This window comes from Scyliorhinus torazame, chromosome 1, assembly GCF_047496885.1.
Source record: "Scyliorhinus torazame isolate Kashiwa2021f chromosome 1, sScyTor2.1, whole genome shotgun sequence".
Classification (NCBI taxonomy): domain Eukaryota; kingdom Metazoa; phylum Chordata; class Chondrichthyes; order Carcharhiniformes; family Scyliorhinidae; genus Scyliorhinus; species Scyliorhinus torazame.
The window spans coordinates 99,599,129-99,625,383 of NC_092707.1; the positions used below are offsets into that span (position 1 = coordinate 99,599,129).

The 26,255-nt window shown below is 49.0% G+C and overlaps 1 protein-coding gene across 6 annotated transcripts in view; it reads left to right on the forward strand.

Annotated features, from left to right (window-relative positions):
* Positions 1 to 26,255, forward strand: part of depdc5 (DEP domain containing 5, GATOR1 subcomplex subunit) — a 265,638-nt gene that overhangs the window by 219,685 nt on the left and 19,698 nt on the right. For 5 of the 6 annotated variants that reach the window (XM_072498598.1, XM_072498564.1, XM_072498581.1 and 2 more), the window contains one exon: positions 25,062 to 25,122. In XM_072498598.1, coding sequence (XP_072354699.1) covers positions 25,062 to 25,122 — 61 coding nt within the window. Of the gene's footprint in view, positions 1 to 25,061; positions 25,166 to 26,255 lie in introns of all 6 variants that reach the window. The other variant, XM_072498604.1, reaches the window with a different exon arrangement.

A 26,255-nucleotide genomic window follows, 5' to 3' on the forward strand; every position in this document is an offset into this window, starting at 1 on the left:
TGGGCACCTTGGCACTGCTAGGCTGGCTCCCCAGTGATGAAAATAATTCTAAGTGTGGATTATCCCAGAGAGGAACTCCCCAGGGCCCAAAGAAGTGATTAAGAATGGTTAGAAAGCGGTGGGGAAATCAATGACCGAGCTGGGAAAAAACTCCCAGCCAAACCCGCCTGAAATGACACTTCAAAACCTTTCCGGTAGATCCCGCCCATTAACTCTGCTTCTCTCCCACCACTGATGCTGCCAGACCTGTTACGTTTATCTGGCATTTTTTGTTTTTATTTCATCATTACATCCTTGCTTTTGTATTCAATATCTCTCCCAATAAAGGAAAACATTCCATATACTTTTTTAAAAAGTATTTTAATTAGATTTATAAGGTTTTACTAATATCGCAATAAAAAATCGCCATCAATGCAAAACTGCATAGCACGGAATAAGAATTATTGCAAACACAGGAACAGACAAGACAGAATTAACTTAGAACAGTGTCCCCACCATGTTAGTCCAAAAATATAAGACCTGTCTGTACCAATGCAGGAAACAAGATAGAGATACATCATACCGAGCACTACAAACTAAGAAAATCCACAAGAACCCCAGCACTAAGTAGATTTGTACCCCACAAGGCAACCCCCATCCAGGCCCAGGACAGAACTGAGATTATGAAGAGAGGACCCAGGGCAGCAAGTCCAAGTTATTCTCAGATCCAGGGTCTCTCATAGTATACGAAGAAGAAGGAAAGAGGAAAGACCGAAGCTACCAGAACCGATCCTCCGGATTCCAAGTCCCGAACTCGTCACAACACTCGTGACGTGTCCACCAACCAAAAGGCCACTCAACCGCCAAACCAACAATACATTTTCAAGAGGAATAACAGGATAACTACGAGGTCCAGAACTTGAGTAAAGATATCCTTCAGACACAGCCAAACAGAGAGCTCCATCCCAGGGTGAAGGGCGCAGTCAAGATGTTCCCCCAAAAGTGGTGTCTTGGGAGGGAGGGCCGACCCACCTACCCCCGGCACCATGGAACCCATCCCACTACCCAGGGAAAAAGCAAGTACCACCGTAAAACGAGCATGATTTTACGTGGACCCATTCCTAAGCATCCAGAACATGGACACCACAGAAGACTCGCCTCTGTAGTCTCTCAGAAGAGAAAAAAAAGAACAAGAACCACCAGAGCTAATTACTCGGATGACTGGAAATCGGCATCCAACCCAGACCCGCAACTTCCCGAGCAACCGCCTGAAGCGTGCCAACAAGGAGAGCCAGAGATCTCGTTGAATGGCAGAGTCGGCTTGAGGGGCTAAATTGCCTTCTCCTCCAAATTCTTATGTTCTGCACTACACGTCAGCCATCTGACAATCCCCCACTAGACCCGACTACTCCCCTCACTCTCCCACCCACATACCCGGTCATTCACTTTCCCACCCACCCATTCATTCATTCATCTTTGCGCTCACCCAACTCATTAAACGACTTGAGGGGCGTCATTCTCCGACCCCCCGCCGGGTCGGAGAATGGCCGTTGGCCGCCGTGAATCCCGCCCCCGCCGAAGTCTACGGTACCGGAGATTGGGCGGGGGCGGGAATCGGGCCGCTCCAGGTTGGCGGGACCCCCCGCTCAATTCTCCGGCCCGAATGGGCCAAAGTCCCGCCCAAAAATTGCCTGTCCCGCCGGCGTAAATCAAAGCTGGTATTTACCGGTGGGACCAGGCGGCGTGGGCCCATTCGGTCCCATTACCGGTGGGACCAGGCGCGATCGGGGCCCACCGATCCGCGGGCGGGCCTGTGCCGTGGGGGCACTCTTTCCCTTCCGCCGCCGCCACGGCCTCCACCTTGGCGGAGGCGGAAGAGACTCTCCCCGCTGCGCATGCGCGGGAAACTGTCAGCGGCCGCTGACGCTCCCGCGCATGCGCCGCATTTCCGCGCCAACTGGCGGGGCAACAAACGCCATTTCCGCCAGCTGGCGGGGCGGAAATCCCTCCGGCGTCGGCCTAGCCCCGACATTGAGGGGCTGGGCCGCCAAAGATGCAGAGCATTCCGCACCTTTGGGGCGGCGCGATGCCCGTCTGATTGGCGCCGTTTCTGGCGCCAGTCGGTGGACATCGCGCCGTTGGGGGAGAATTTCGCCCGAGATCTTTAAATACCTAATTTTGTTTTTAGAGTACCCAATTTTTTTTCCCAATTAAGGGGCAATTTAGAGTGGCCAATTCACCTAATCTGCATTTCTTTGGGTTGTGTGGGTGAAACCCACGCAGACACGGGGAGAACGTGTAAATTCCACACAGACAGTAACCCGCGACTGGGATCGAACAGTTGGAAATCATACTGCCGCGCAAATTCCATCCATTCATAGCAGTCAAAACAAGGACTATTATCCCTCATGACCACATTTGGAATGCTGTGTCACGCAAAGATTTATTTGACATTTTTAATAACACATCTTGCCGTTGAATTTGACAATGCACTTTCTCCGGGTAGTTCGAGAAATAGTCTATGATCAGAAGGTACTCCTTCCCATTGAAATGGAAAAGGTCCATGCCAACTATCATGGGAGTGCCCTTTAAGAAATGTTTTTGTCTTATCACATGGCTTCAGTGATGTCATTGTGTGGGTGGAGCTCGGTTGTGGCTCTGTGAGTTTTATTTTCGCTTTGATTGGTTTTGAACTGCACAGGTTGACATAAATATCTCTCTATCTTCATTTTAAAAGCTGTTTCCAGACTACTTGATAACTTAAAAGAGATAATTGCTTTCTGGAAGGAATTCAAACCTGCTGTTTGGAAAGGGGAACAGAGTATCCATAACACCAATCTTATAACAGTAAGAATGCCGTGTGCTGCGCCACACCTTTGAAAAGGGGGTTCTGGCTTTGCTTGGATTTGTTATTGAATCGGAACAGTTAAGGGGGCATTCATTAAGGTTATACATAGATTACTGTAGCTGTGTGGTGTCTTTATGTTTGTAGTTGATAAAAATTCTTACTGTGTATGTTTATGCGAATGTTAACTAAATTTGTAGAATAAAGCTTGTTTTTTGATTAAAAGCGCCTAAGAACTCTGGTGAATAGCACCTGAAAGGCAGGCTCTTCTGCTCGTTGTAGCCAAATTCATAGATCATAGAATAGCTAAATTCAATAAGCAGTTGTAGGTCAGGTGAACTCCATAATATACTTTGGTGTTTTTCTAAACCCTGGCCCATAACACAACCTCTGCCACTGAGTAGTGACTGTCACGCCCATCTGCATAGGTTCCTTGCTCTGGAATCTTTGGCATGTTTCACAGTTCTCCACCATCAACTCAATGTCCCGGTTAATCCCAGACCAATAGACTGCCTCCTTGGTTCTCCTCTTGCATTTTTCCATCCCTAAGTGCCCTTCATGAACTAATCTGCTGATTTCACAACAGAAATCCGTTAACGTCACTTAATTCTGCGTGAATATTGTAGAAACGTGAACATGATCCTTCATGGATGTACTTTAACATGTTCTGCAACATTGGGTCCTTCTTAGTTTCTTCGCTAATGACTTTGACTTGTTGTCAGATCTGACAGAGGTTCTGTCACCATGTTTACATGGACCTCATCCAAGTGGGGTGATTCCTCCGTGCCGGTAGCTCTGGAAAACCTGTCAGCCACGATAAGATGTTTACCCTACGTATACACCAACTCAACATCGTACCGCTGAATTTCATAAACATTCATTGCAGTCTTGGCGACATCTCACTATGATTTGTTTTTATGATGGCGACCAGTGGCCTGTGGTCAGTCTCCACAATGAAGGTTGGAAGCCCATAGACACAATCATGGAACTTCGTTAGCCCATTAATGAGCCCAAGGCACGCTTTTTCGATTTGTGCACATCATTGTTCAGTGTCGTACATCGCCCTGGATGCATATGCCACTGGCAGCCTTCCAGATTCTGCTGGAGCAGGACCGTCCCTAAACCATCCTGTGATGCATCGTTTGAGATGATTGTGTTCTTGTTGGGTCAAAAACGTGAGAACTGGTGCCGTGGTGAGCGAAACATGCTTGCTGGACCACTGGAATGCTGCAGCCTTCTTTATGGTCTCCCTCAGATGTGCTGCCAAGTTGGGGATGAACAAGCCCACAAAATTTATCATGCCTCAGCAAGTAGCGCCCGCAATGGAGGTTGGATGTAGGGCTATTGGCGGACGAAGCGGTGTGCGAGAGGCTGCGGAAGTGCATGCTGAACTACTTGCAGGTAAACGATACGGGGGAGATCTCAGCAGCGGTGGTCTGGGAAGCGCTGAAGGCAGTGGTGAGAGGAGAGCTGATCTCAATCCGGGCTCACAGGGACAGGACGGATAGGTCAGAAACGGACCGACTGGTAAAAGAGATTCTACAAGTGGATAGGAGATATGCGGAGGCTTCAGAGGCAGGGCAACTAAGGGAACGCCGGAGGCTACAGGCAGAATTTGGTTTGTTAACCACTGGGAGGGCAGTGGACCAGCTCAGAAAGGTGAAGGGGGTGATTTAAGAGCACGGTGAGAAGGCCAGCAGGATGCTTGCACAGCAGCTCAGAAAGTGGGAGGCAGCTCGAAAAATAGGGAAAGTTATTGACGCCGATGGAACTTAGTTGGGGACTCGGCGGGGGTGAGCAAGACCTTTCGGGAGTTTTATAGCAGGTTGTACAGGTCGGATCCCCCTGCGGGGCCGGAGGGAATAGAGGCACTTTTTGGATGGGCTGACCTTCCCAAAAGTGGATGGGGAGCTGGTAGAAGGGCTGGGGGCCCCGATCTGGCTGGGGGAGATAGTGGAGGGTCTGAAGGCCATGCAGTCGGGCAAGGCCCCGGGACCGGACAGGTACCCAGCCGAATTCTATAAAAAGTTCTCTGGAATATTGGGGCCGGTGCTGATGAAGGTCTTTAACGAGGCCAAGGAAAGGGGGGCTCTGCCCCAGACGATGTCACAGGCCATGATCTCGCTCATTCTGAAAAGGGACAAGGACCCCGAGCTAAGTGGGTCTTACAGGCCGATTTCCTTGCTGAACGTAGATGCCAAACCTCTGGCCAAAATGTTGTCCTCCAGGATTGAGGACTGTGTACCGGACGTTATAGTGGTGGATCAGACTGGGTTCGTTAAGGGCAGGCAGCTGGTGGCCAATGTAAGAAGGCTGCTAAACGTGGTTATGATGCCCCCAGAAGGTAGGGAAGTGGAGGTGGTTGTTGCGATGGACGCGGAAAAAGCCTTTGACCGGGTCGAGTGGGATTACTTATGGGAGGTGCTGGAGCGGTTCGGGTTTGGAGGCATGTTGACTGGGTTAGGTTGCTGTACCGGACTCCGGTTGCAACTGTACGGACAAACAGGACGGTTTTGGACTATTTTATTCTGCACCGGGGGACGAGACAGGGATGCCCCCTCTCCCCACTGCTGTTTGCGCTGGCGATAGTGCCGCTGGCAATTGCTCTGAGGGCCTCGAGGGGCTGGAAGGGGTTGTTCCGGGGGGGAGGGGGGGGGGGGAGGTGAGCACAGGGTCTCTCTGTATGCGGATGACCTACTTTTGTACGTCTCAGACCCAATGGAGGGGATGGAAGAAATTATGGGAATTTTAGGGGAATTTGGCCGGTTTTCGGGGTATAAGCTCAATATGGGGAAGAGCGGGATGTTTGTGGTCCAGGCGAGGGGTCAGGAGAGGCGACTGGGGGAACTGCCGTTCAGAGTGGTAGGGGACAGTTTCAGGTACCTGGGTATCCAAGTGGCGAGGGATTGGGACCGGCTACATAAATTGAACTTGGCCCGGCTGGTGGATCAGATGAAGGAGGATTTCTGGAGATGGGATGCGCTCCCGTTATCTCTGGCGGGCAGAGTGCAGTCGGTAAAAATGATGGTCCTCCCGAGATTCCTATTCATCTTCCAATGCCTCCCCATCTTCATCCCGCGGTCCTTTTTTAAGAGGATCAATAAGATTATCGTGGGCTTTGTGTGGGGGGGCAAGTCCCCGCGTGTGAAGAGGGCAATGCTCGAGCAGAGTTGGGGGGATGGAGGGCTGGCGCTGCCGAATTTCAGCGCATGGAGGCGGCTTCTTGTAAGGGCACAGGTCTGGGGGCGTTGGTAACGGCGCCTCTGCCATTCCCGCCGGTGCGGTACTCCACCAGTCCAGTGGTGATGGCGGCCCTGAGAGTTTGGGGGTATTGGAGGAGACATGTGGGAGCAGAGGGGGCTTCTGTGTGGTCCCCCATCTGCGATAACCACCGTTTTTCCCCGGGGAGGATGGACGTGGGGTTCCGCATTTGGCGGAGAGCGGGGATTGAGAGGATGGGGGGCTTGTTCATAGAAGGAAGTTTCCCGAGTATGAGGCCGCTGGAGGAGAAATTTGCATTGGCGGGGGGAAATGAATTCCGATATTTATAGGTACGGGACTTTTTGCGGAAGCAGGTACCAACCTTCTCGCTCCTGCCACTGAGGGGGGTTCAGGATAGGGTGTTTTCTAGAGGGTGGATAGGAGAGGGGAGCGTCTCGGACAGATATAAAGAGCTTATGGGATCGGAGGAGACGCAGACCAAGGAGCTGAAGCAAAAGTGGGAGGAGGAGCTGGGGGTAGAGATAGAGGAGGGCCTTTGGGCGGACGTGTTGGGTAGGGTCAACGCGACCGCAACGTGTGCCAGGCTCAGCCTAATCCAATTTAAAGTTGTTCACCGGGCTCACATGACAGTGACCCGGATGAGCAGATTCTTTGGGGTGGAGGACAGGTGTGCGAAGTGCGCAGGGGGGGCCAGTGAATCATGTCCACATGTTCTGGGCATGTCCAAAATTGAGGGGGTTTTGGCAGGGGTTTGCCGACGCCATGTCCACGGTATTAAATACGAGGGTGGCAATGAGTCCAGAGGTGGCGATTTTTGGGGTATCGCAGGATCCAGGAGGAGAAGGAGGTGGAAATTCTGGCCTTTGCTTCCCTGGTAGCCCGGAGGTGCATATTACTCGCATGGAAGGACTCAGCCCCCGAAATCGGAGACCTGGCTTTCAGACATGGCTGGCTTCCTCTGCCTGGAGAAAATTAATTTCGCCATGAGAGGGTTACTTTTAGGGTTCGCCCAGAGGTGGCAACCATTCGTCGACTTCCTCGCAGAGAATTAATCGCGTCAGCAGAAGGGAGGGGGGTGTGGGTTAGGTTAGCGTAGTTTATGGGGGTAAGCAATGGTAGGACATGTGGGAGAGGGAGGCGGTATTTGCACTATGTTTATATTTTTCTTGTTCTGTACATTGTTGATTTTGTTGCTGTTACAATGCCAAAGAAATACCTCAATAAAATGTTTATTTAATTTTTTTTAAAAATCATGCCTAGCATTCTTAAAATGCCTTTTTTATCCGTAGGGCATGGCATCTACAGAATCGCTCTCATCTTGTCTTGATCGGGTGAACCCCTTGTGCGGACAGCTTGTTTCCCAGGAAGGTGATACTATGCACCCCGGCTTGACATTTCGCCCTGTTTAATTTCAGACTTTTTTATGATACTCTTTAGGACCCTAAGCAGGCGCTTATCATGTTCTTCCCGAGTCGACCCCCAAATAATAAATGTCATCCACATACGCACTGACCCCGGGATTCCTTCAACTATGTGCTCCAAGGCACGATAAAATATCTCTGCAGCCGAGATGATGCCAAATGGCATTCGTAAAAAAATAATGCCTCCTGGAGAGTGTGTTGAATGTGCACATTTTGGTGCTTTCTTTATCTAGCTTCAATTGTCAGAAGCTTTGTGACGCGTCCAATTTGCTGAAACAGGTTGCTCCTGCCATTTCACATGTTATCTCCTCCCTTTTTGGTATAGCATAGTGTTCCCCTTTTAATATTGAGATTCAAATCCTTCGGATCCATGCAGATTCTTAGGACCCCATTACACTTCTTTACACAGACCATGAAATTAGCCCAGTTGGTACGATCTTCAATACATTTAATGACACCCAAGGCAGTCATTCTCTCTAACACTGCCGTTATTCCTTAATGGCGCTGGCACACATCACGGCGCATGAATCACAGCTTTGCATCTTCCTTCAGTTGAAGCTTTTACATGTATGGTAACGTACCAAAACCTTGAAACGTTTCTGGGAAATCATTCAGTATGAAGTCTCCTGATGGAAGAGAGCCCATTGCAGCATTGTCTGCACTGTAGACTCGTCAGACGAGCTGCAGCTCCTCACAGGCCTCAACTCCAATTAAAGATTTCAACTTGTACTTTTTGGCTTCGACATCGACATCAAGCTCACATGCTCCTAACGACAAGATTTTGTACCATTATAATCCTTTAATAATACCGTTCTGGGAACAATTTTTGGCTGAATTTGCAGCTTTCTTACATCAGACTGATTGATGAGGTTGGCCCTCGCATCAGTGTCAAGCTTGACCGTTATCACTGAACCATTTATCTTTAATGGCACCGTCCATTTATCTTTACAATTATCTGCCTTCAATTCGTGATTGCAGATTGATACAAATACATTTCTGTTTTATATAACTTGAGTCTCCTTGGATCGGGTCGGCAGCTCAAAATAGCCTCCCGCACTGGGAGCACGTCTCTTATCCAGCTGTGTCACCACACTAATGGCGTCTGCCGCCTCTACTGTCTTTGCGCCAAAACTACGGAGATTCGAAGTCTCGAGCTGCTTTGCAGCAAGCTCACTAGCAAAACATATTTGAATGGCACTTTCAAGTTACAGGTCTGTTTCCCGCAGTATCCGCTAGCGCACTTTATTATTGGAGATTCCAGAAATTATCTGGTCTCCTACCTTCGATGACTAGAATGTGCTGGAGTCACTTCCGGTTGCGGCTATACCTAGGTAGGTCGCACGTTCGGCAGCTCCCGCCGAGAACGGACTTTTGGGCTCTCTAGAGGAGCCCTAACGGCAATTGTTCGACGGCTTCCAGTGTGGGAAGGTGACAGCAAGGCGCCCCCCCCGGCAGTATATGGATTGGACCAGGAGTTGAGCAGTGAAAAAAGTGATCTTGGAGCAGCGAAAAGTGAGAGGGAGGAAAAACAAGATGGCGGCGGGTGGAGACCAAGCAGCATGGGCGCAGTGGTCACAGGACAGCAGGGGTTTCTTAGACGCTGCTTTGAGGAGCTGAAGACCAAAATGCTGGCGCCAATGAAGGCGGCGATTGAGAAGCTAGTGGAGACCCAGAAGGCCCAAGGGACGGCGATTCGAGAGGTGCACCAAAAAGCCTCGGAGAACGAGGACGAGATCTTGGGCCTGGCAGTGAAGGTGGAGGCGCTGCACAAGAGGTGGGCGGAAAGATTTGAGGACCTGGAGAATAGGTCGAGGAGGAAGAATCTTCTGATTCTGTGTCTCCCTGAGGGAGTGGAGGGGCCCGATGTCGGGGCATATGTGAGCACGATGCTCAATTCGCTGATGGGTGCGGGAGCCTTCCCGAGGCCTCTGGAGCTAGATGGGGCTCACCGGGTCCTAGCAAGGAGACCCAAGGCCAACGAGCCGCCAAGGGCTGTAGTGGTGAGGTTTCACCGCTTTATGGACAGAGAGTGTGTCCTGAGATGGGCCAAGAAAGAGCGGAGCAGCAGGTGGGAGAACACAGAGATCCGAATCTACCAGGACTGGAGTGCAGAGGTGGCTAAGAAAAGAGCTGGTTTTAATCGGGCCAAGGCGGTGCTCCATCGAAAGGGGGTAAAGTTCGGTATGCTGCAGCCAGCGCGACTGTGGGTCACGTTCCAGGATCGACACCACTACTTCGAAACGCCTGATGAGGCATGGAGCTTTATACGGACTGAAAAGTTGGACTCAGATTGAGGGTTTGGTGTGGGGGGATGTTTGTTGTGTTTGCTATGTTTGGGGAATGTTCTTTTTGTCAGGGTGCTGGGTGGGGATGGGTGAAGGGACTTGATGGGGAGACTGTGGGAGAGTGTGTGCGTCGGTGCTGGAGGGGCAGACCCCCACGAGGGAAGAGGGGGAGTGGAGGCCCGGGGACGGGAATTGGGGTAGGGCCGCAAAGGGAGCTGCGCCAGAGGGGGCGGGGCCAGCTCAGGAAAGCGCGGGCTTTTTCCCGCGCTGGACAGGGACGGGGGTGGGGTGCTGGAGGGGGACACCCATTGACTACCAGGGAGGGGAAGGGGGGATTCTCACACTGGAGGGGTTGACGGCATGGCGGGAGAGGCCGGGGTCAGCAGGAGTCAGCTGACTTACGGGAGTGTTATGGGGGGAGCAAAAGGGCTAGATGTGGATCTAGCGGGGGTAGGGGGGGGATAGGGTTGCTGCTGCATTGGCCAAAGGGGAGCTGGAAGTAGGAGAGGTGGGCGGGGCGGGGGTTCGCCGTCTGGGGGACTGGAGGGTGCGGGAGGCGCGGACACGTGACTGGTCTAGAAAAGGGGATGGCTAGACAGCGGGGGGCGGGGGGGTGCGAGCAGCCCCCCAATCCGGCTGATAACTTGGAATATGCGGGGCCTGAACGGGCCGATCAAGAGGGCCCGGGTGTTCGCGCACTTAAAGGGACTGAAGGCAGACGTGGTTATGCTTCAGGAGACGAATTTGAAGGTGGCAGATCAGGTTAGGCTGAGAAAGGGATGGGTAGGACATGTGTTCCATTCGGGACTGAATGCGAAGAACAGAGGGGCTGCGATACTAGTGGGGAAGCGGGTGTCATTTGAGGCAATGAATACTGTAGTGGAGGTCGATATGTGATGGTGAGCGGTAGGCTGCAGGGGGTGCGGGTGGTACTGGTAAATGTATATGCTCCGAATTGGGATGATGCCGGATTTATGAAGCGCATGCTAGGTCGGATTCCGGACCTGGAGGTAGGAAGCTTGATAATGGGGGGGGGGGGGGGAGGATCTCAACACGATGCTGGACACAGCATTGGATCGCTCTCGGTCCAGGACGGGTAAGAGTCCGGCTGCGGCCAAGGTGCTTAGGGGATTTATGGACCAGATGGGAGGAGTGGACCCATGGAGGTTTGTCAGGCCCCAGGTCAGGGAATTTTCATTCTTTTCCCACGTCCATAGAGCCTACTCCCGGATAGATTTTTTTGTTCTGAGCAGGGTGCTAGTCCCGAAAGTGGAGGGAACGGAGTACTCGGTACTCGGCCATAGCCATCTCAGACCACGCCCCGCACTGGGTGGAGCTGGAGTTGGGGGAGGAGAGAGATCAGTGCCCGTTGTGGCGCCTGGATGTGGGACTGTTGGCGGATGAGGAGGTGTGTGGGTGGGTGCGGGGGTGCATTGAAAGATATTTGGAGGCCAACGACAATGGGGAGGTGCAGGTGGGGGTAGTCTGGGAGGCGCTGAAGGCGGTGGTTAGGGGAGAGCTAATCTCCATTAGGGCCCATAGGGAGAAGAGAGAGGGGAGGGAGAGGTTGGTGGGGGAGATTTTAAGGGTGGATAGGAGATATGCAGAGGCCCCCGAGGAGGGGATACTCGGGGAGCGATGGAATCTCCAGACTGAGTTTGACCTGTTGACCACAGGGAAAGCAGAGGCACATCGGAGGAAAGCGCAAGGGGCGATGTATGAGTATGGGGAGACGTTTGCGAGCCTAGGGGCACTGGAGGAGAAGTTCGAGTTACCCCCGGGTAATGCCTTTAGATATATGCAGGTGAGGGCTTTTGTGAGGTGACAGGTGAGGGAACTCCCGTTGCTCCCGGCACAAGAAGTTCAAGATAGGGTGATCTCGGGTGTATGGGTCGGGGAGGGCAAGGTGTCGGAAATGCACCAGGAGTTGAAAGAAGAGGGGGAAGCGCTGGTAGAAGAGTTGAAGGGTAAATGGGAGGAGGAGCTGGGGGAGGTGATCGAGGAAGGTCTGTGGGCTGATGCCCTCGGTAGGGTTCATTCCTCCTCGTGTGCCAGGCTCAGCCTGATACAATTTAAGGTGGTCCACAGAGCGCACTTGACGGGGCAGCACGGTAGCATAGTGGTTAGCTCAATTGCTTCACAGCTCCAGGGTCCCAGGTTCGATTCCTGGCTTGGGTCACTGTCTGTGCGGAGTCTGCACGTTCTCCCCGTGTGTGCGTGGGTTTCCTCCGGGTGCTCCGGTTTCCTCCCACAGTCCAAAGATGTGCAGGTTAGGTGGATTGGCTATGCTAAATTGCCCTTAGAGTCCAAAATTGCCCTTAGTGTTGGGTGGGGTTACTGGGTTATGGGGATAGGGTGGAGGTGTGGGCTTGGGTAGGGTGCTCTTTCAAAGAGCCGGTGCAGACTCAATGGGCTGAATGGCCTCCTTCTGGACTGTAAATTCTATGATCTTGAATGGGGGCGAGGTTGAGTAGGTTCTTTGGGGTGGAGGACAGATGTGGAAGGTGCTCAGGGAGCCCGGCGAACCATGTCCATATGTTTTGGTCATGCCCGGCACTGGAGGGGTTCTGGAGAGGAGTGGCGGGAGCAATATCTCAGGTGGTGAAAGTCCGGGTCAAGCCCAGCTGGGGGCTAGCAATATTTGGAGTAGTGGGCGAACCGAGAGTGCAGGAGGCGAAAGAGGCCGGCATTCTGGCCTTTGCGTCCCTGGTAACCTGGCGAAGGATCTTGCTAATGTGGAAGGAGGCGAAGCCCCCCAGCCTGGAGGCCTGGATAAATGATATGGCTGGGTTCATAAAGTTGGAGAGGATTAAGTTCGCCCTGAGAGGGTCTGCGCAGGGGTTCTACAGGCGGTGGCAACATCTCGCGGAGCGTTAGAGGAAGATCGGTCAGCAGCAGCAGCAACCTTGGGGGGGGGGAAGGGGGGGGGACTGCCTGGGAGGGTAGATGAGCAAGAGATAACATGAAGGGTTGGGGAAACTGGCACGTACGGGTGAGGGCCAGTGTACAAAGCTGTGTAAATATATCATTTTGCCATGTATATATCTTGCTCTGCGCGATTTCTCGTTTTTTTTTTTTGTTACGGGGGGGGGGGGGGGGGTTATTGTTTGTAAGGGAGAAAAATTGTGTTAAAAAACTTTAATAAATATATATATTTTTTAAAGTATGGGGAGAAGGCGAGTCGGATGCTGGCACACCAGCTTCGTAAGAGGGAGGCAGCGAGGGAGATAGGTGGAATTAAGGATAGAGAGGGGGAATACGGTGCGGAGTGCGGTGTGAATAAATGAGGTATTTAGGGACTTCTATGGGGATTTGTACAGATCTGAGCCCCCAGCGGGGGAAGAGGGAAAGCGACGATTCTTGGATCAGCTGGGGTTCCCGAGGGTGGAGGAGCAGGAGGTGGCTGGTTTAGGGGCGCCAATAGGGCTGGAGGAGCTGGTTAAAGGATTAGGGAGCATGCAGGCGGGGGAGGCCCCGGGGCCGGACGGGTTCCCGGTCGAGTTTTATAGGAAATATGCGATCTGCTAGGCCCGTTGCTAGAGAGGACTTTCAATGAGGCTAGGGAGGGGGGGACCTTGCCCCCGACAATGTCCGGGGCGCTGATCTTTCTGATCCTGAAGCGGGACAAGGACCCATTGCAGTGTGGGTCGTATAGACCGATCTCACTCCTTAATGTGGATGCTAAGTTGCTGGCAAAAGTGCTGGCTACGAGAATTGAGGACTGTGTCCCGGGGGTGATTCATGAGGACCAGACGGGGTTTGTAAAGGGCAGACAGCTAAATACTAATGTGCGGAGGCTCCTCAACGTGATTATGATGCCCTCGGTGGTGGGAGAAGCGGAGGTAGTGGTAGCTGTGGACGCGGAGAAGGCTTTCAACCGGGTGGAGTGGGAGTATCTTTGGGAAGTGTTGCGGAGGTTTGGGTTCGAGGAGGGGTTTATCGGCTGGGTCAGATTGTTATATAGAGCCCCAGTGGCAAGCGTGGCTACGAATTGGCGGAAGTCGGAGTACTTGCGGCTGTACCGAGGGACGAGGCAGGGGTGTCCCCTGTCCCCCTTGCTTTTTGCACTGTCAATTGAGCCCTTGGCCATGGCACTAAGGGAGTCCAGGAAATGGAGGGGACTGGTCCGTGGGGGAGAGGAACATAGGGTGTCGCTATATGCGGACGACCTGTTGCTGTATGTGGCAGACCCAGTGGAGGGGATGGCGGAGGTCATGCGGATCCTAAGGGAGTTTGGGGACTTCTCGGGGTATAAATTGAATGTAGGGAAAAGTGGGCTCTTTGTGGTGCATCCAGGGGACCAGAGAAGGGGGATAGACGACCTGACGCTGAATAGGGTGGAAAGGAGCTTTCGCTACTTAGGGATCCAGGTGGCTGGGAGTTGGGGGGGCCCTGCACAAACTCAATTTGACGCGGTTGGTGGAGCAGATGGAGGAGGATTTTAAAAGATGGGATGTGCTGCCACTCTCGCTGGCGGGCGGGGTGCAGTCGGTTAAAATGGTGGTCCTCCCGAGGTTTCTCTTTGTGTTCCAGTGCCTTCCCATTATGATTCCCAAGGCCTTTTTCAAACGGGTAAGCAGGAGCATCATGGGTTTCATGTGGGCAAATAAGATCCCGAGAGTAAAGAGGGTGTTTCTGGAGCGGGGTAGGGACAGGGGGGGCTGGCTCTGCCGAATTTGTGCGGATACTATTGGGCAGCCAATGTAGCGATGATCCGTAAGTGGGTAATGGAGGGAGAGGGGGCGGCGTGGAAGAGGTTGGAGATGGCGTCCTGTGTGGGCATGAGCCTGAGGGCGCTGGTGACGGCACCGCTGCCGCTCTCGCCGACAAGGTACACCACGAGCCCGGTGGTGGCGGCAACGCTGAAGATCTGGGGGCAGTGGAGGCGACACAGGGGCGAGGTGGGTGCCTCGGTTGGGTCCCCGATTCGGGAGAATCATCGGTTCGTCCCGGGAAGGATGGATGGGGGATTTCGGAGCTGGCATCGGGCAGGGATTAGGAGAATAGGGGACCTGTTCATAGATGGGACGTTTGCGACCCTAAGGGCGCTGGAGGAGAAGTTTGGGTTACCCCCGGGGAATGCTTTTAGATATATGCAAATGAGGGTGTCTGTGAGGCGGCAGGTGAAGGAATCCCCGCTGCTCCCGGCACAGGGGACTCAGGACAGGGTGATTTCGGGTGTATGGGTTGGAGAGGGCAGGGTCTCGGCGATCTACCAGGAGCTGAAAGAAGAGGAGGAGGCCGCGGTAGAGGAGCTAAGGGGAAAGTGGGAGGAGGGGCTTGGGGAGGAGATAGATGAGGGTCTGTGGGCTGATGCCCTGAGTAGGGTTAATTCTTCCTCCTCTTGCGCCAGGCTCAGCCTAATACAATTCAAGGTTGTTCACAGAGCGCATATGACTGGGGCGAGGATGAGTAGGTTCTTTGGGGTGGAGGACTGGTGTGGGAGGTGCTCGGGGAGTCCGGCAAATCACGTCCACATGTTCTGGTCGTGCCCGGCACTGGAGGGGTTTTGGAGGGGTCTTGCGAGGACTATGTCCAAGGTGATGAAAGTCCAGGTCAAGCCGAGTTGGGGGTTGGCATTATTTGGGGTAACGGACGAGCCAGGAGTGCAGGAGGCAAAAGAGGCCGGTATCCTGGCCTTTGCGTCCCTGGTAGCCCGGCGGAGGAACTTGTTATTATGGAAGGACGTGAAGCCCCCCAGTGTGGAAGCCTGGATAAATGACATGGCAGAGTTCATTAAGCTGGAGAGGATGAAGTTTGCCTTACGAGGGTCTGTGCAGGGGTTCTTCAGGCGGTGGCAACCGTTCCTAGACTATCTAAAAGGAGGTCAGCAGCAGCAGCAACCCTAGGGTGGGGGGGGGGGGAGTGGGGGGGGGTTTCTGATGGGGGGGGCGGGGGGGGGGCTTCCCCTATGAGTACAGTTAAATGTCATATGGGGGGGCTTTTGTACATGGGGAAACCCAATGTAAATGTTTTGTACAATGTTAATTGTTGTGTTTGCATTTCTTTTATCTTCTGTTATTGGGGGGGGGGGGGGGTTTGTCAAAACTTTTGTTGGAAAACTTGAATAAACATATTTTTTTTAAAAATAGAATGTGCTGGAGTTGCACGTCTGCGCTTTCAATTGCAAGCCAGTGAGGAAGCTATCAAATGCCTCTCCCATGTTCTGGGTGTGTGTATGGAGTACATAGTGCTCAAAGGTTTTGTTTTTTATAGGGGAGCAATGCTGATTTAATTGTTTAAGGACTTTTTCGAAGCTTTTGCTATCAGCCTCATTTTGAAATGCAAAAGTATTGAAGATCTCAATTGCTTGGGGGCCTGCTACAGTTAGCAGCAACGCGATATGCCTCTCATTGGGCTGTGCCTGCAGACCAAAGGCTGCAACATAACGTTTAAACTGCTACTTAAACATCCTTCAATTTTCGTCTACATTGCCGGTAAACCGAAGCTGTTGAGGTGCCTTGATACTTTCCAATCCAGGCTTCGAAGTTTTAGTGCGTGTTAAGCACAAGATACCAGTAGCTTGCAAGGTTAATCGCAAAGATCTGTTTCCTTTCTGTCCTGCAGAGTTATCTTCAGTAGTTCAGATTTTGTTTTTGTACAGAACCTTCAAGTTCTTGTTAAATCATCAAACCTGGTACCATGTCATGTTCTGTAGATTGGCAGAAGTGGTTGATGAACTGCAGAACATGTAGCTTAAAATAATTTATTGTAGATTTCATTGAAATTTATTGCGTGATAAGATAACTAGGATGAAATTTTTTTATTTTAATTAGAGTACCCAATTCAGGGTTTTTTTTCCAATTAAGGGGCAATTTAGCGTGTCCAATCCACGTACCTTGCACATCTTTGTGTTGGGGCAAAACCCACACAAACACGGGGAGAATGTGCAAACTCCACACGGACAGTGACCCAGAGCTGGGATTGAACCTGCGACCTCGGCGCCGTTAGACTGCAGTGCTAACCACTGCACCACCGTGCTGCCCCATAACTAGGATAAATTAAATGATTAACGACTAACACTAAACAACTATTGTGGAACTACCGCAAATGCATCTATCTCATCACAGGTGTGTCCTCTCCGTCCCCTGACTTTCCGATGCGTGTTGGAATTATCCTGGCGAGCTTCCAGCGCCCAGGACCCGGGTTCAATTCAGATCTTGGGTGACTGTGTGGAATTTGCACGGTCTCCCCGTGTCTGCATGGGTTTCCTCTAGATACTCTGGTTTCTTCCCACAGTCTAAGGATGTACAGGTTAGGTGTATTGGCTAAACCAAATTGCCTTTCTAAGTGGCCAAAGGTTAGGTGAGGTTCCGGGGCTAGGGCAGGGAATTGGGCCTAGATAGGGTCTTCTTTCAGAGGGTCGGTGCTGACTCAATGGGTCAAATGGCCTCTTGCCATTTGTAATGTAGTGATTCTATGTGTAATATCGTCAGGTGGAGAAAACGTTGCTGGCAGCAACAGTGTGGCATCGCTCCCAGCATTGCTGCTGAACAGAAGATCTAGGTCATGGAAATGTGTTCACGTCATTCACGAGTCTGTGTGGGAATGTGTTCGTTCAGTCACACCTATAAAAGCAGCCACTCAATCTACAACCTATAAAGATCCCACACAATGAATCACAGTCTTTAATGTCATTAAAGTTTAATTCACATCAGACATTCTACAAATTGATAAAATTTAGAGAGTACATATGAGTTTTGTTTTCGGTGTGAAATGAATGAAGATGTTTTAGCCCTGCGTTGTAGGTGACACTTTCTGTACATGTTTAGACACTTGGCAATAGAAAGTGATCCCATGTGGTTTAGTGACAGAGTGTTGCTGGAACAATTGTCCAGTTTTTGATGAATTTATTCAGCGTTGAATACCAGGCTGTATAGGTTACACCATGTACTTCCACCCTCTCAACTGTTCCAAATTTCATCATTTTATGCTCAATAAATAATCTCCATATTCTGAGCTTGGTTCAAATTTGCTTTGTGCTGGTGTGCTTTGTGCTGATCAAGGCAAAAAAATTGGTGCTGAGAGTTGGAGCACATTTTCCAGTTGATGTATTCTCAGGCTGAACACTCAGGATAGTTTTTTCCCATCTCACTATTGTTATGGGCAAGGGTTTAAAAACTCCAAAGTGTATTATGGAATTCATCTGACCTATAACTTTTTGTTGAATTTGGCTAGTATGAGCACAAGAGCCTTCACTTGAGGTGTGATCCAACAGTCTTCCCAGACACTTCAATCAAAACAAGCTTTATTCTCAGAACTGAGTTAACATTTATATAAACATACGGCAATTACAAACATAAAGACACCCACAGCCACAGCAATCTATGTATAACACTTAATGCATTTCCCTTTAACTGTTCCAATTTAAAAACAAAATCCCAAAAACCCCTTTTCAAGGGCACATTTAGGGAAAGCCAGTCTCACTTGAATGAGACACCCATCTCACCAGCAGGGTTGAACCTTTCCGGAAAGCAAACTATATCCTAAAAGCCACCACCAAGGTGATTTTTACTGGAACAGATATTTAAAATGTAACTGGAAAGAGACAGGCCAAAACACTTCTTTCTCATGTCTGTGTCAACAGCAGTCAAATGTGAAAGCAAAACCAAAAGAGCTCGCAGCCACAGCCCAGCTCCACCCACACAATGACATCACTGAAGCCATGTGATAAGGCAAAACCTTTGTTAAAGGGACATTCCCAGGACACTATTTTAGGCCATTCTTTTCATTTACTAATATCTTCCTTCGATTTTCAAACCATCCAACATTGATATTCTCTTCCTTCTTCCCCTTCCTTGAAGTCTTCCCTTCATGATGTTTCTCCTAGGTCCATTTCCTATTAAAATGTGTCCTCCTCAGTCTCTCTGCCTTCTCTTAATTTTGTTTGACAAATGTCTTTGTTCGTTCACTCTCCCCAACACTTTATCATGTTATTTTTTCTGTACAATTCATTCTTTCCATTCTCCTCCAAACCCATATTTCAAAGTTATTTAGTGACCTGGTATCCAAGTCCTCTTTTCAGATCCATACAAAACAACTTGACGTTCAAAGACATTACCATCACTAACTCCCCCACTATCTACATTCTGGGGGTTACTATTGACCAGAAACTGAACTGGACTCGCCATATAAATACTGTGGCTACAAGAGCAGGCCAGAGGCTAGGAATACTGCAGCAAGGAACTCACTTCCCAACTCCCCAAAGCCTGTCCGCCATCTACAAGACACAAGTCAGGAGTGTAATGGAATATTCTTCACTTGCCTGGATGAGTGCAGCTCCAACAACACTGAAGAAACTCAACATCACCCAAGACAAAGCAGCCCCTTCCACAGACATTCACTCCCTCCACCACCGATGAACATGGCAGCTGTGTACAGCATCTGCAAGATACATTCCAGCATTTTCTCTTTTGGTACAAGATGCACTGCAGGAACGCACCAAGGTTCCTTAGGCAGAACCTTCCAAACCCACGACCACTACCATCTAGAAAGACGAGGGCAGCAGATACATGGGAACACCACCACCTAGCATACACTATCCTGACTTGGAAATATATTGGCGTTCCTTCACTGTCACTGGGACAAAATCCTGGAACTCCCTCCCTAACTGCACTATGTGTACCTGTACCACATGGACTGCAGCGGTTCAAGAAGGCAGCTCACCACCATCTTCTCAAGGGCAATTAGGAATGGGCAATAAATACTGGCCTAGCGGGAAGATAGTGCAACTTCCACACAGTCATCCAAGGCTGGAATTGAACCCGGGTCCCTGGCGCTGAAACAGTATTGCTAATCACTGTGCCATTGTGCTGCCTATTGGCAAGTTTAATTGTTCAAGTTGATAGCCAGGAAGTGTGATGAATGTAGGAATTTCAGATGTATATTGTAATGTATGCATCTGGCGCAGTAATGTTTAAAAGCCTGGGTTAGTGTGTGAATGTCCTCTGCAATAAATTTTTTTTTTAAATCCTGGTTTACATATTCGGGCAGACACTGGGGCTCAGAAGAGATAATTAAAGCATCGTAAAAACGGGATAATTCATTCCAACCAGGTATGCTGTTTACCAAAATAGGGCTAATGAAATTTTGTTTATAAAAAGAAGGTTCCCTGGGGAGTAGGTAATTAGAGACACTGTGTTTAGCCTTAGTCATAACCCAGTTAGTGGGACAGAAATTATGTAGTTAATGGGAGGAGCTGGGGCTGAAGCAGTCAGGTGTGGAGTTTTCAGTTTTAGTTTAGATTTTGCTGTGAGCAGAATAGGAGTTTTTTTGCCAAATGCTGGGAAGTTGAACAGTAGTTGAGACGGGCAGGAATCTGCAGGCAGTTTCCTGAAGGCTCTCTCTCTCCTCTTTTCTTTCCAGCCTCCTATCTCCTCTCCCTCGTTCTCTCTCTCTCTCTCTCTCTGCCTCCCTCCCTCCCTCCCTCCCCAAGATATCTCCATACAGCAAGTGTTCCTGTGTTTGCTAATTATTCAAAAGTGGGTTTTGACCTGAGGAGGGTTTGGCTTGATTGGAGATAAAGAAGATCTTCGTTAGAAGTTAAAATATTTCCATTTATTGTTATGCAATATTTCAACAATTGTAATGTTAAAGTTAGTTTAATGCTATGTTAATAATATATTTATTTTAATATACCATATCCCTAATTTGTGTGGAGTCACTCCTGGCCCTGGATCGTAATAGGAGTGAGATCTATGGACTGGCAGAATTGGGTAAAAGAATGGAAAGTAAGAAAGTGAGAATTATAGTATTGGGCCTGAGAATAACTCTTGCATTTCGAAAATGATTACATACCGGAGAAAGAATGTATGACCACGTGTGTGAGAACTCGGTGGTAGTGCAAAAAGATGTTGAAGTGCAAGTAGAGGCCAAAGCTAGAAGAGATTACTCAATAAAAGGACTGTTGCAGGACAGACTCGAGATGGGACGAGAAGCAGAAGTCTTCATAAACCTGAGGTTTTGGTGGCTGCCAGTTAACCAGAGGATCAACTAATAAGGGAGGCGAAAAAAAAGGAATTAGATAGTTGGAAAGAGTTTATAGTTTATTCTGAAGTATCAGAGAGGAGACAGCCAACCTTGTCGCATACGTGGATTTGTGTGCAAAAGGTACCAGCAGAAGGCTGAAGTAAGACTCGTTGCTTGGCGTTTTGAAGAGACTGGGAGGTCCAGTTGTTAAGAGTGGATTCTCCCACAGTGGGAAAAAATAATCCTGAAAGTCTGTATAGCTCTGTTGGCCCATATGTGTAGAATTGTATATTAACTGACATAAAAAGTACATTTTTGCAGGGTGAAAATTTTCAGAGACAAATGTTTCTGAAGCTGCCTGCAGAGGCAAGCAATGCAGAAAGGAAACGAAGCAAATATATTCATGGCCTGAATGATGCCTTGAGGGTGTTTATATTTTTTGTGTGATCTGTTTTCTTGAATGTGGGCCGTGTTCAACTAAAAACAGATGCCTCAGGTTTTATTGGGATGGGAAAAGGGCAACTTTCAAGCATCACCATGATGCATGTTGATGATTTCTTATGGGGTGGTATTGAGGCATTTGAGAAATATTAAGATTGAAATGGAATTTAAGATTGAAAATTCGGCTTCCGGGTATTTGAAATATTTTGGTTTAGAAGACATTAAGCAGAACAGATCTGGAGTAACTTTTTCAACAATCCTATTAAGAGAGTGTTACTCCAACCGTGCTCGGTCATCACAGCAACATGATGACACATCTGAAGAAGAAACAGAGCAGTTGTGAAGCTTGATTGGTCAGCTGAATTGTTTGTGCTCAGACAAGACCGGATGCTAATTTTGATGTATTGCAACAAAATGCTACACTGAATCACCCTAAAGCCATAGAATTTCTACAGTGCAGAAGGAGGCCATTCATCCCATGGCACCTGCACCAACCCTCTGAAAGAGCACTCTACCTGGGCCCACTCCCTTGCCCTATCCCAACACTTGATCTGCACATCTTTGGACACTAAGGGGCAATTTTAGCATGGCCAATCCACCTAACCTACACATCTTTGGACTATTGCCCCCAGAGGAAACCCATACCAACATGGTGAGTACCTGCCGATTCCACAGAGTCTCCCAAGTTTGGAATTGAACTCAGGTCGCTGGCGCTGTGATGCAGCAGTGCTAACCGCTGTGCCATTGTGTCACCCTAGGATGTTTTTAAGAGCAAATAGAACATTTAAAAATTAGTTATGGAAAAAATGTATACTTAGCATCCTTGTGTAATCCAAATCATATTTAGTGAAGCTTCTCATACCAATCGCCTTGATAGTTCTTTGAGTGAAGCTGGTTTTGTAATATTTTGGTGGGTGTGTTGCTCTTTTTAACCTTAGTCTATTTGCTCTGATTACGTCACCTTTGCTCATGAGTCGCCAGGTATCTTTATGATACCGCCACGTGGTTCAAGTTCAGGTTATGATTAATAACACAGCACACCGCTTAGTAAGGATTAAAACAACGGTCATTTATTATATACAACAAGCAATATTAATACCCTAATACTACTTTCTATATAATAAACCTATCACTACTGGCCAATACTTAACTTAGGAAGAGCCCACCAGGTCAGGGAAACGAATGGCTTGTCCAATCAGATCTGGCCCGCGAGATTCAAAAGGCTGCTACAGGTCGGTGGCTAGGTGTCTCTACCGGATAGCGATCGCTGATTCAAACTTACTGTCGCCGGTTGCTGTTCTTGCGAAGGTCCCGAGCAGGCGAAGAGGAGCGAGAGAGAGATCTGAACTTGGACCCCCACTTTTATAGGGCCCAGGGGCTTCCCGCCTCCCGGGGCGGCCCTTGACCCTGAGTCCCAAGTGATTGGATCTGTCCCCAATCTCTGGGGTCGATGTGTCCAATGGTGAGGTGATTCCTCGATCGGGGGGTGGTCGCTCACCTGTCTTTGTTTCAGCCACTGCAGGCACCGACAGGTCTGGCCCGGTACTCAATTGCTAATATGTTGCAATTGTTCCCGGGGGTAGCTGATTTAATTGTGGATGTCTGAATAGATGGGCTGCAAACAGTCCTGAATGCAACTGCAAATACCTGGGTTGATGGGCTGTTGATAGCCCTGAGTATCGATCTGGGCTAACTTCCCAGAGCCGAATATGCAAAACTGTCTGCAGCTGCCTGCTTGTGTCTTCTTGGCTGCTTTTCCCAGCAGTCTTTCGGGTTAGCCATTTTAAACTGGGTTTTGGCCAGATTAATCGGCTACAGGTGAAAATGGGAAATGGTGCACTTTAGCCAGGGAAGCTAGGAAAATAAAAAGGTTTGTTCAGAGTGCTTTAACTGCAGAAACACTCTCTTGTGGAAGCAGTGGAAATGGGATTCTATTTGTCATACACTTTAGAGGAAATTCAAATTAAGGGGGTATACTGAAAATAGTTTGATTGGTTGATTTATTGTCACATGTACCAAAGTACAGTGAAAAGTATTTTTCTGCGGCCAAGGAAACTCTCGCAGTAGACAAAAAAAGTAGATAGTTGCAGTGAATGCGAAAAAGTACTCAGTACATCAACAAGTAAATAATTAGTTGCAGTATGGAACAAGGGCAAAAAACAAAGCAAATACGACATAATCAAGAGCAGCATAGGGCGATGTGAATAGTGTTTTTACAGGGAATAGATCAGTCCGAGGGGGAGTCGTTGAGGAGTCTGGTATCTGTGGAAAGAAGCTGTTCCTAAGTCTGGATGTATGGGTCTTCAGACTTCTGTATCTTCTGCCTGATGGAAGGGTCTGGAAGAGGGCAAAACCTAGGTGCGAGGGGTTTCTGACAATGCTGTCTGCCTTCCTGAGGCAGCAGGAGAATCAATGGACGGGTGGCAAACTTGTGTGATGCATTGCCCATTAAATGTTAAATAAATTGCTTGGGGGGCGGGGGCGGGGGGGGGGGGGGGGGACATACACTCTACAAAATGTTGAAGTGCAAAAAGATAAGGACTGACCTAGCTGATGTTAAAGAAATGTTAGAAAAAAAAGAAAATCTCCAAGACCAAATGGGTTAATGCACGTCATCAATCATTAAGCATATAAACAAGGAGCAGGAGTAGGCCATTCAGCCCCTCGAACCTGCTCCACCATTTAGAAAGATCATGGCTATCTGATAGTTACATCAAATTTGCATCCTGCCTACCCCGATAACCTATCACCCCCTTGTTAATCAAGAATCTATCTAGCTCTGCCTTAAAAATATTCAGACTCTGCTTCCAGTGCCTTTTCACAGTACAAAGTCTTACAACACCAGGTTAAAGTCCAACAGGTTTGTTTCGATGTCACTTTTCAGGAAGAGATTTCCACAGACTCACGACCCTCTGAGAAAACATTTAGCCTCATCTCCGTTTTAAACAGATGACCCATTATTTTTAAACCGTGACCCTTCGTTCTAGATTCTCCCACAAGAGGAAACATCCTCTCCACATCCACCCTTTCTAGATTACTGTTTCACAAAAAGGTCTTGTACCAAAAGATTATCGGGAGGACCTGGAAACGAGGTGTCTTATAATGTACGGCTGTATAGAAAACATGGAAAACCTTTTCTTATTTTGTTTTGTTTTGAAGTATTGTGTGTGAATATGATTTATTACGTTTTATTCACGAAAGAGAAAAAAAGTTTGTTAATTATATAAATTAAGATTAAGTGTTGTACAGCTGGGGAGCATGCAAGAGATTAAAAAAAGGTAGAAAATACTGGACAATCTCAGCAGGTTTGACAGCATCTGTGGAGAGAAAAGGGAGCTAACCTTTCGAGTCTGGATGACCAATTGTCAAAGCTGATGGATAAATACTTGAGCACACATAAAGAGACACTTAATCGATTCACCCCAAAATAATATATGAAGAGACATTGGATTTGACGTGGAGGGTGCTGCATGTCGCAGTCGTGCACAATTATAGATTAAGTCGGTTCACGGACTCCCAGGCTGCTTGTATTTTCTATAGCCTTGATGTGCGGAGTTGTTGTCCCTGTACTGCTATTTGAGGGGGCTGCTCAACAACAGATATAAAGAGTTATGGGATCGTGTGGGTCAAAGTCATTGCGGTGACCGATCAGCCATGATCGTATCAAATGGCAGAGCAGGTTCGTTGGACTCAATGGCCTACTTCTGTTCCTATGCATCATCAGGATACAATGGAAATACTGGAATCACCAGGATTTATTGGGAATACTGGGATCAATAGGACACTTTGGGGATAGTGGTACGCCAGGTCAGATGAAGTGACCAATTCACTCAGTATGCCCGAGCAGTGCTGAGACAGTTGTGCCTGTTTAACCAGCCTGTTTTGTTTGTGTTGTTCCAGGGTTCGAGCCCGAGACATACTGGGATCGAATGCAGCTGCTGCAGGAAGCCATTCTTGCCAGGTACAGTCTTCAGGATACCTGTGGGAGCAGCATTGTTACATACGTAAGGGTTTTAATTGGGGAATAATTTGATTTTAAGCATAAATCTGATTAAAACATTTCGGGAGTGCCTTTTTCATTGTCCACGTGAGCAAACCGCAATAGTTAAAACTGTGAACCCACAGGTGTCAAGAGTTTTAAATAAAAGCAGTTTTTGTTTTTGGTGAGAATCTACTCATTTCTTTTCCTCCCCTACTACTTATCCATCTTCAAATTATTCCCTCTATCTGCCCCACCCTCTGCAATAAGACACCACCAATTCCTCAGCTTGAAGATAGACAGGCAGTGCCACTCCGTAACCACCAGAGGGTGCATGAGCTTGTCATGTTACAAATGTCAATGTATTCATTCTCGATGTTATCCCATCCAGATGTAAAAGGTCTCACTCACTGCATTACTGTTTGAAGTTCAATTTTCTCATTCTGCAGCTGATTTACCCTAGATAAACTTCCATTTTGTGCCAGGTTCGTGTCAATGGCTTGGTAAGGACACACACGTGCAATGGTTAGCACTGTTGCTTCACAGCGCCAGGGTCCCAGGTTCAATTCCAGGCTTGGGTCACTGTCGGTGCAGAGTCTGTACGTTCTCCCTGTGTCTGCGTGGGTTTCCTCCGGGTGCTCCGGTTTCCTCCCACAAGTCCCTAAAGATGTGTTGTTAGGTAATTTGGACACTCTGAATTCTCCCTCGGTGTGCCCGAGCAGGTACTGGAATGTGGCGACTAGGGGCTTTTCACAGTAACTCCATTGCAGTATTAATGTAAGCCTACTTGTGACAATAAAGATTATTATTAGTACCCTGACCGACTACTTTTGAGCAGTCAGTTGTGAAGTGTTTCTATTGCACGATGATGTGTGGGGTCGATTTTTAAAACATGGGCAGCTCCCTCATGACCTGTTTTGCAAGGTCACAGGTGCAGTGCAGACCTCACCCAGCTAGCCAAATGAAATCCCACCCGGGCTTTTCTTCTCCTGCCCACCACAGGCCTGTTGGCGGGCGGGAGGGGAAAATAATATCACTGCAGTGAAGTGTCAGTTTCCCAAAGGGATAAAAGTAGGTTACGACCATCGTCTCCCATACCCCCCACCCCAATCTCT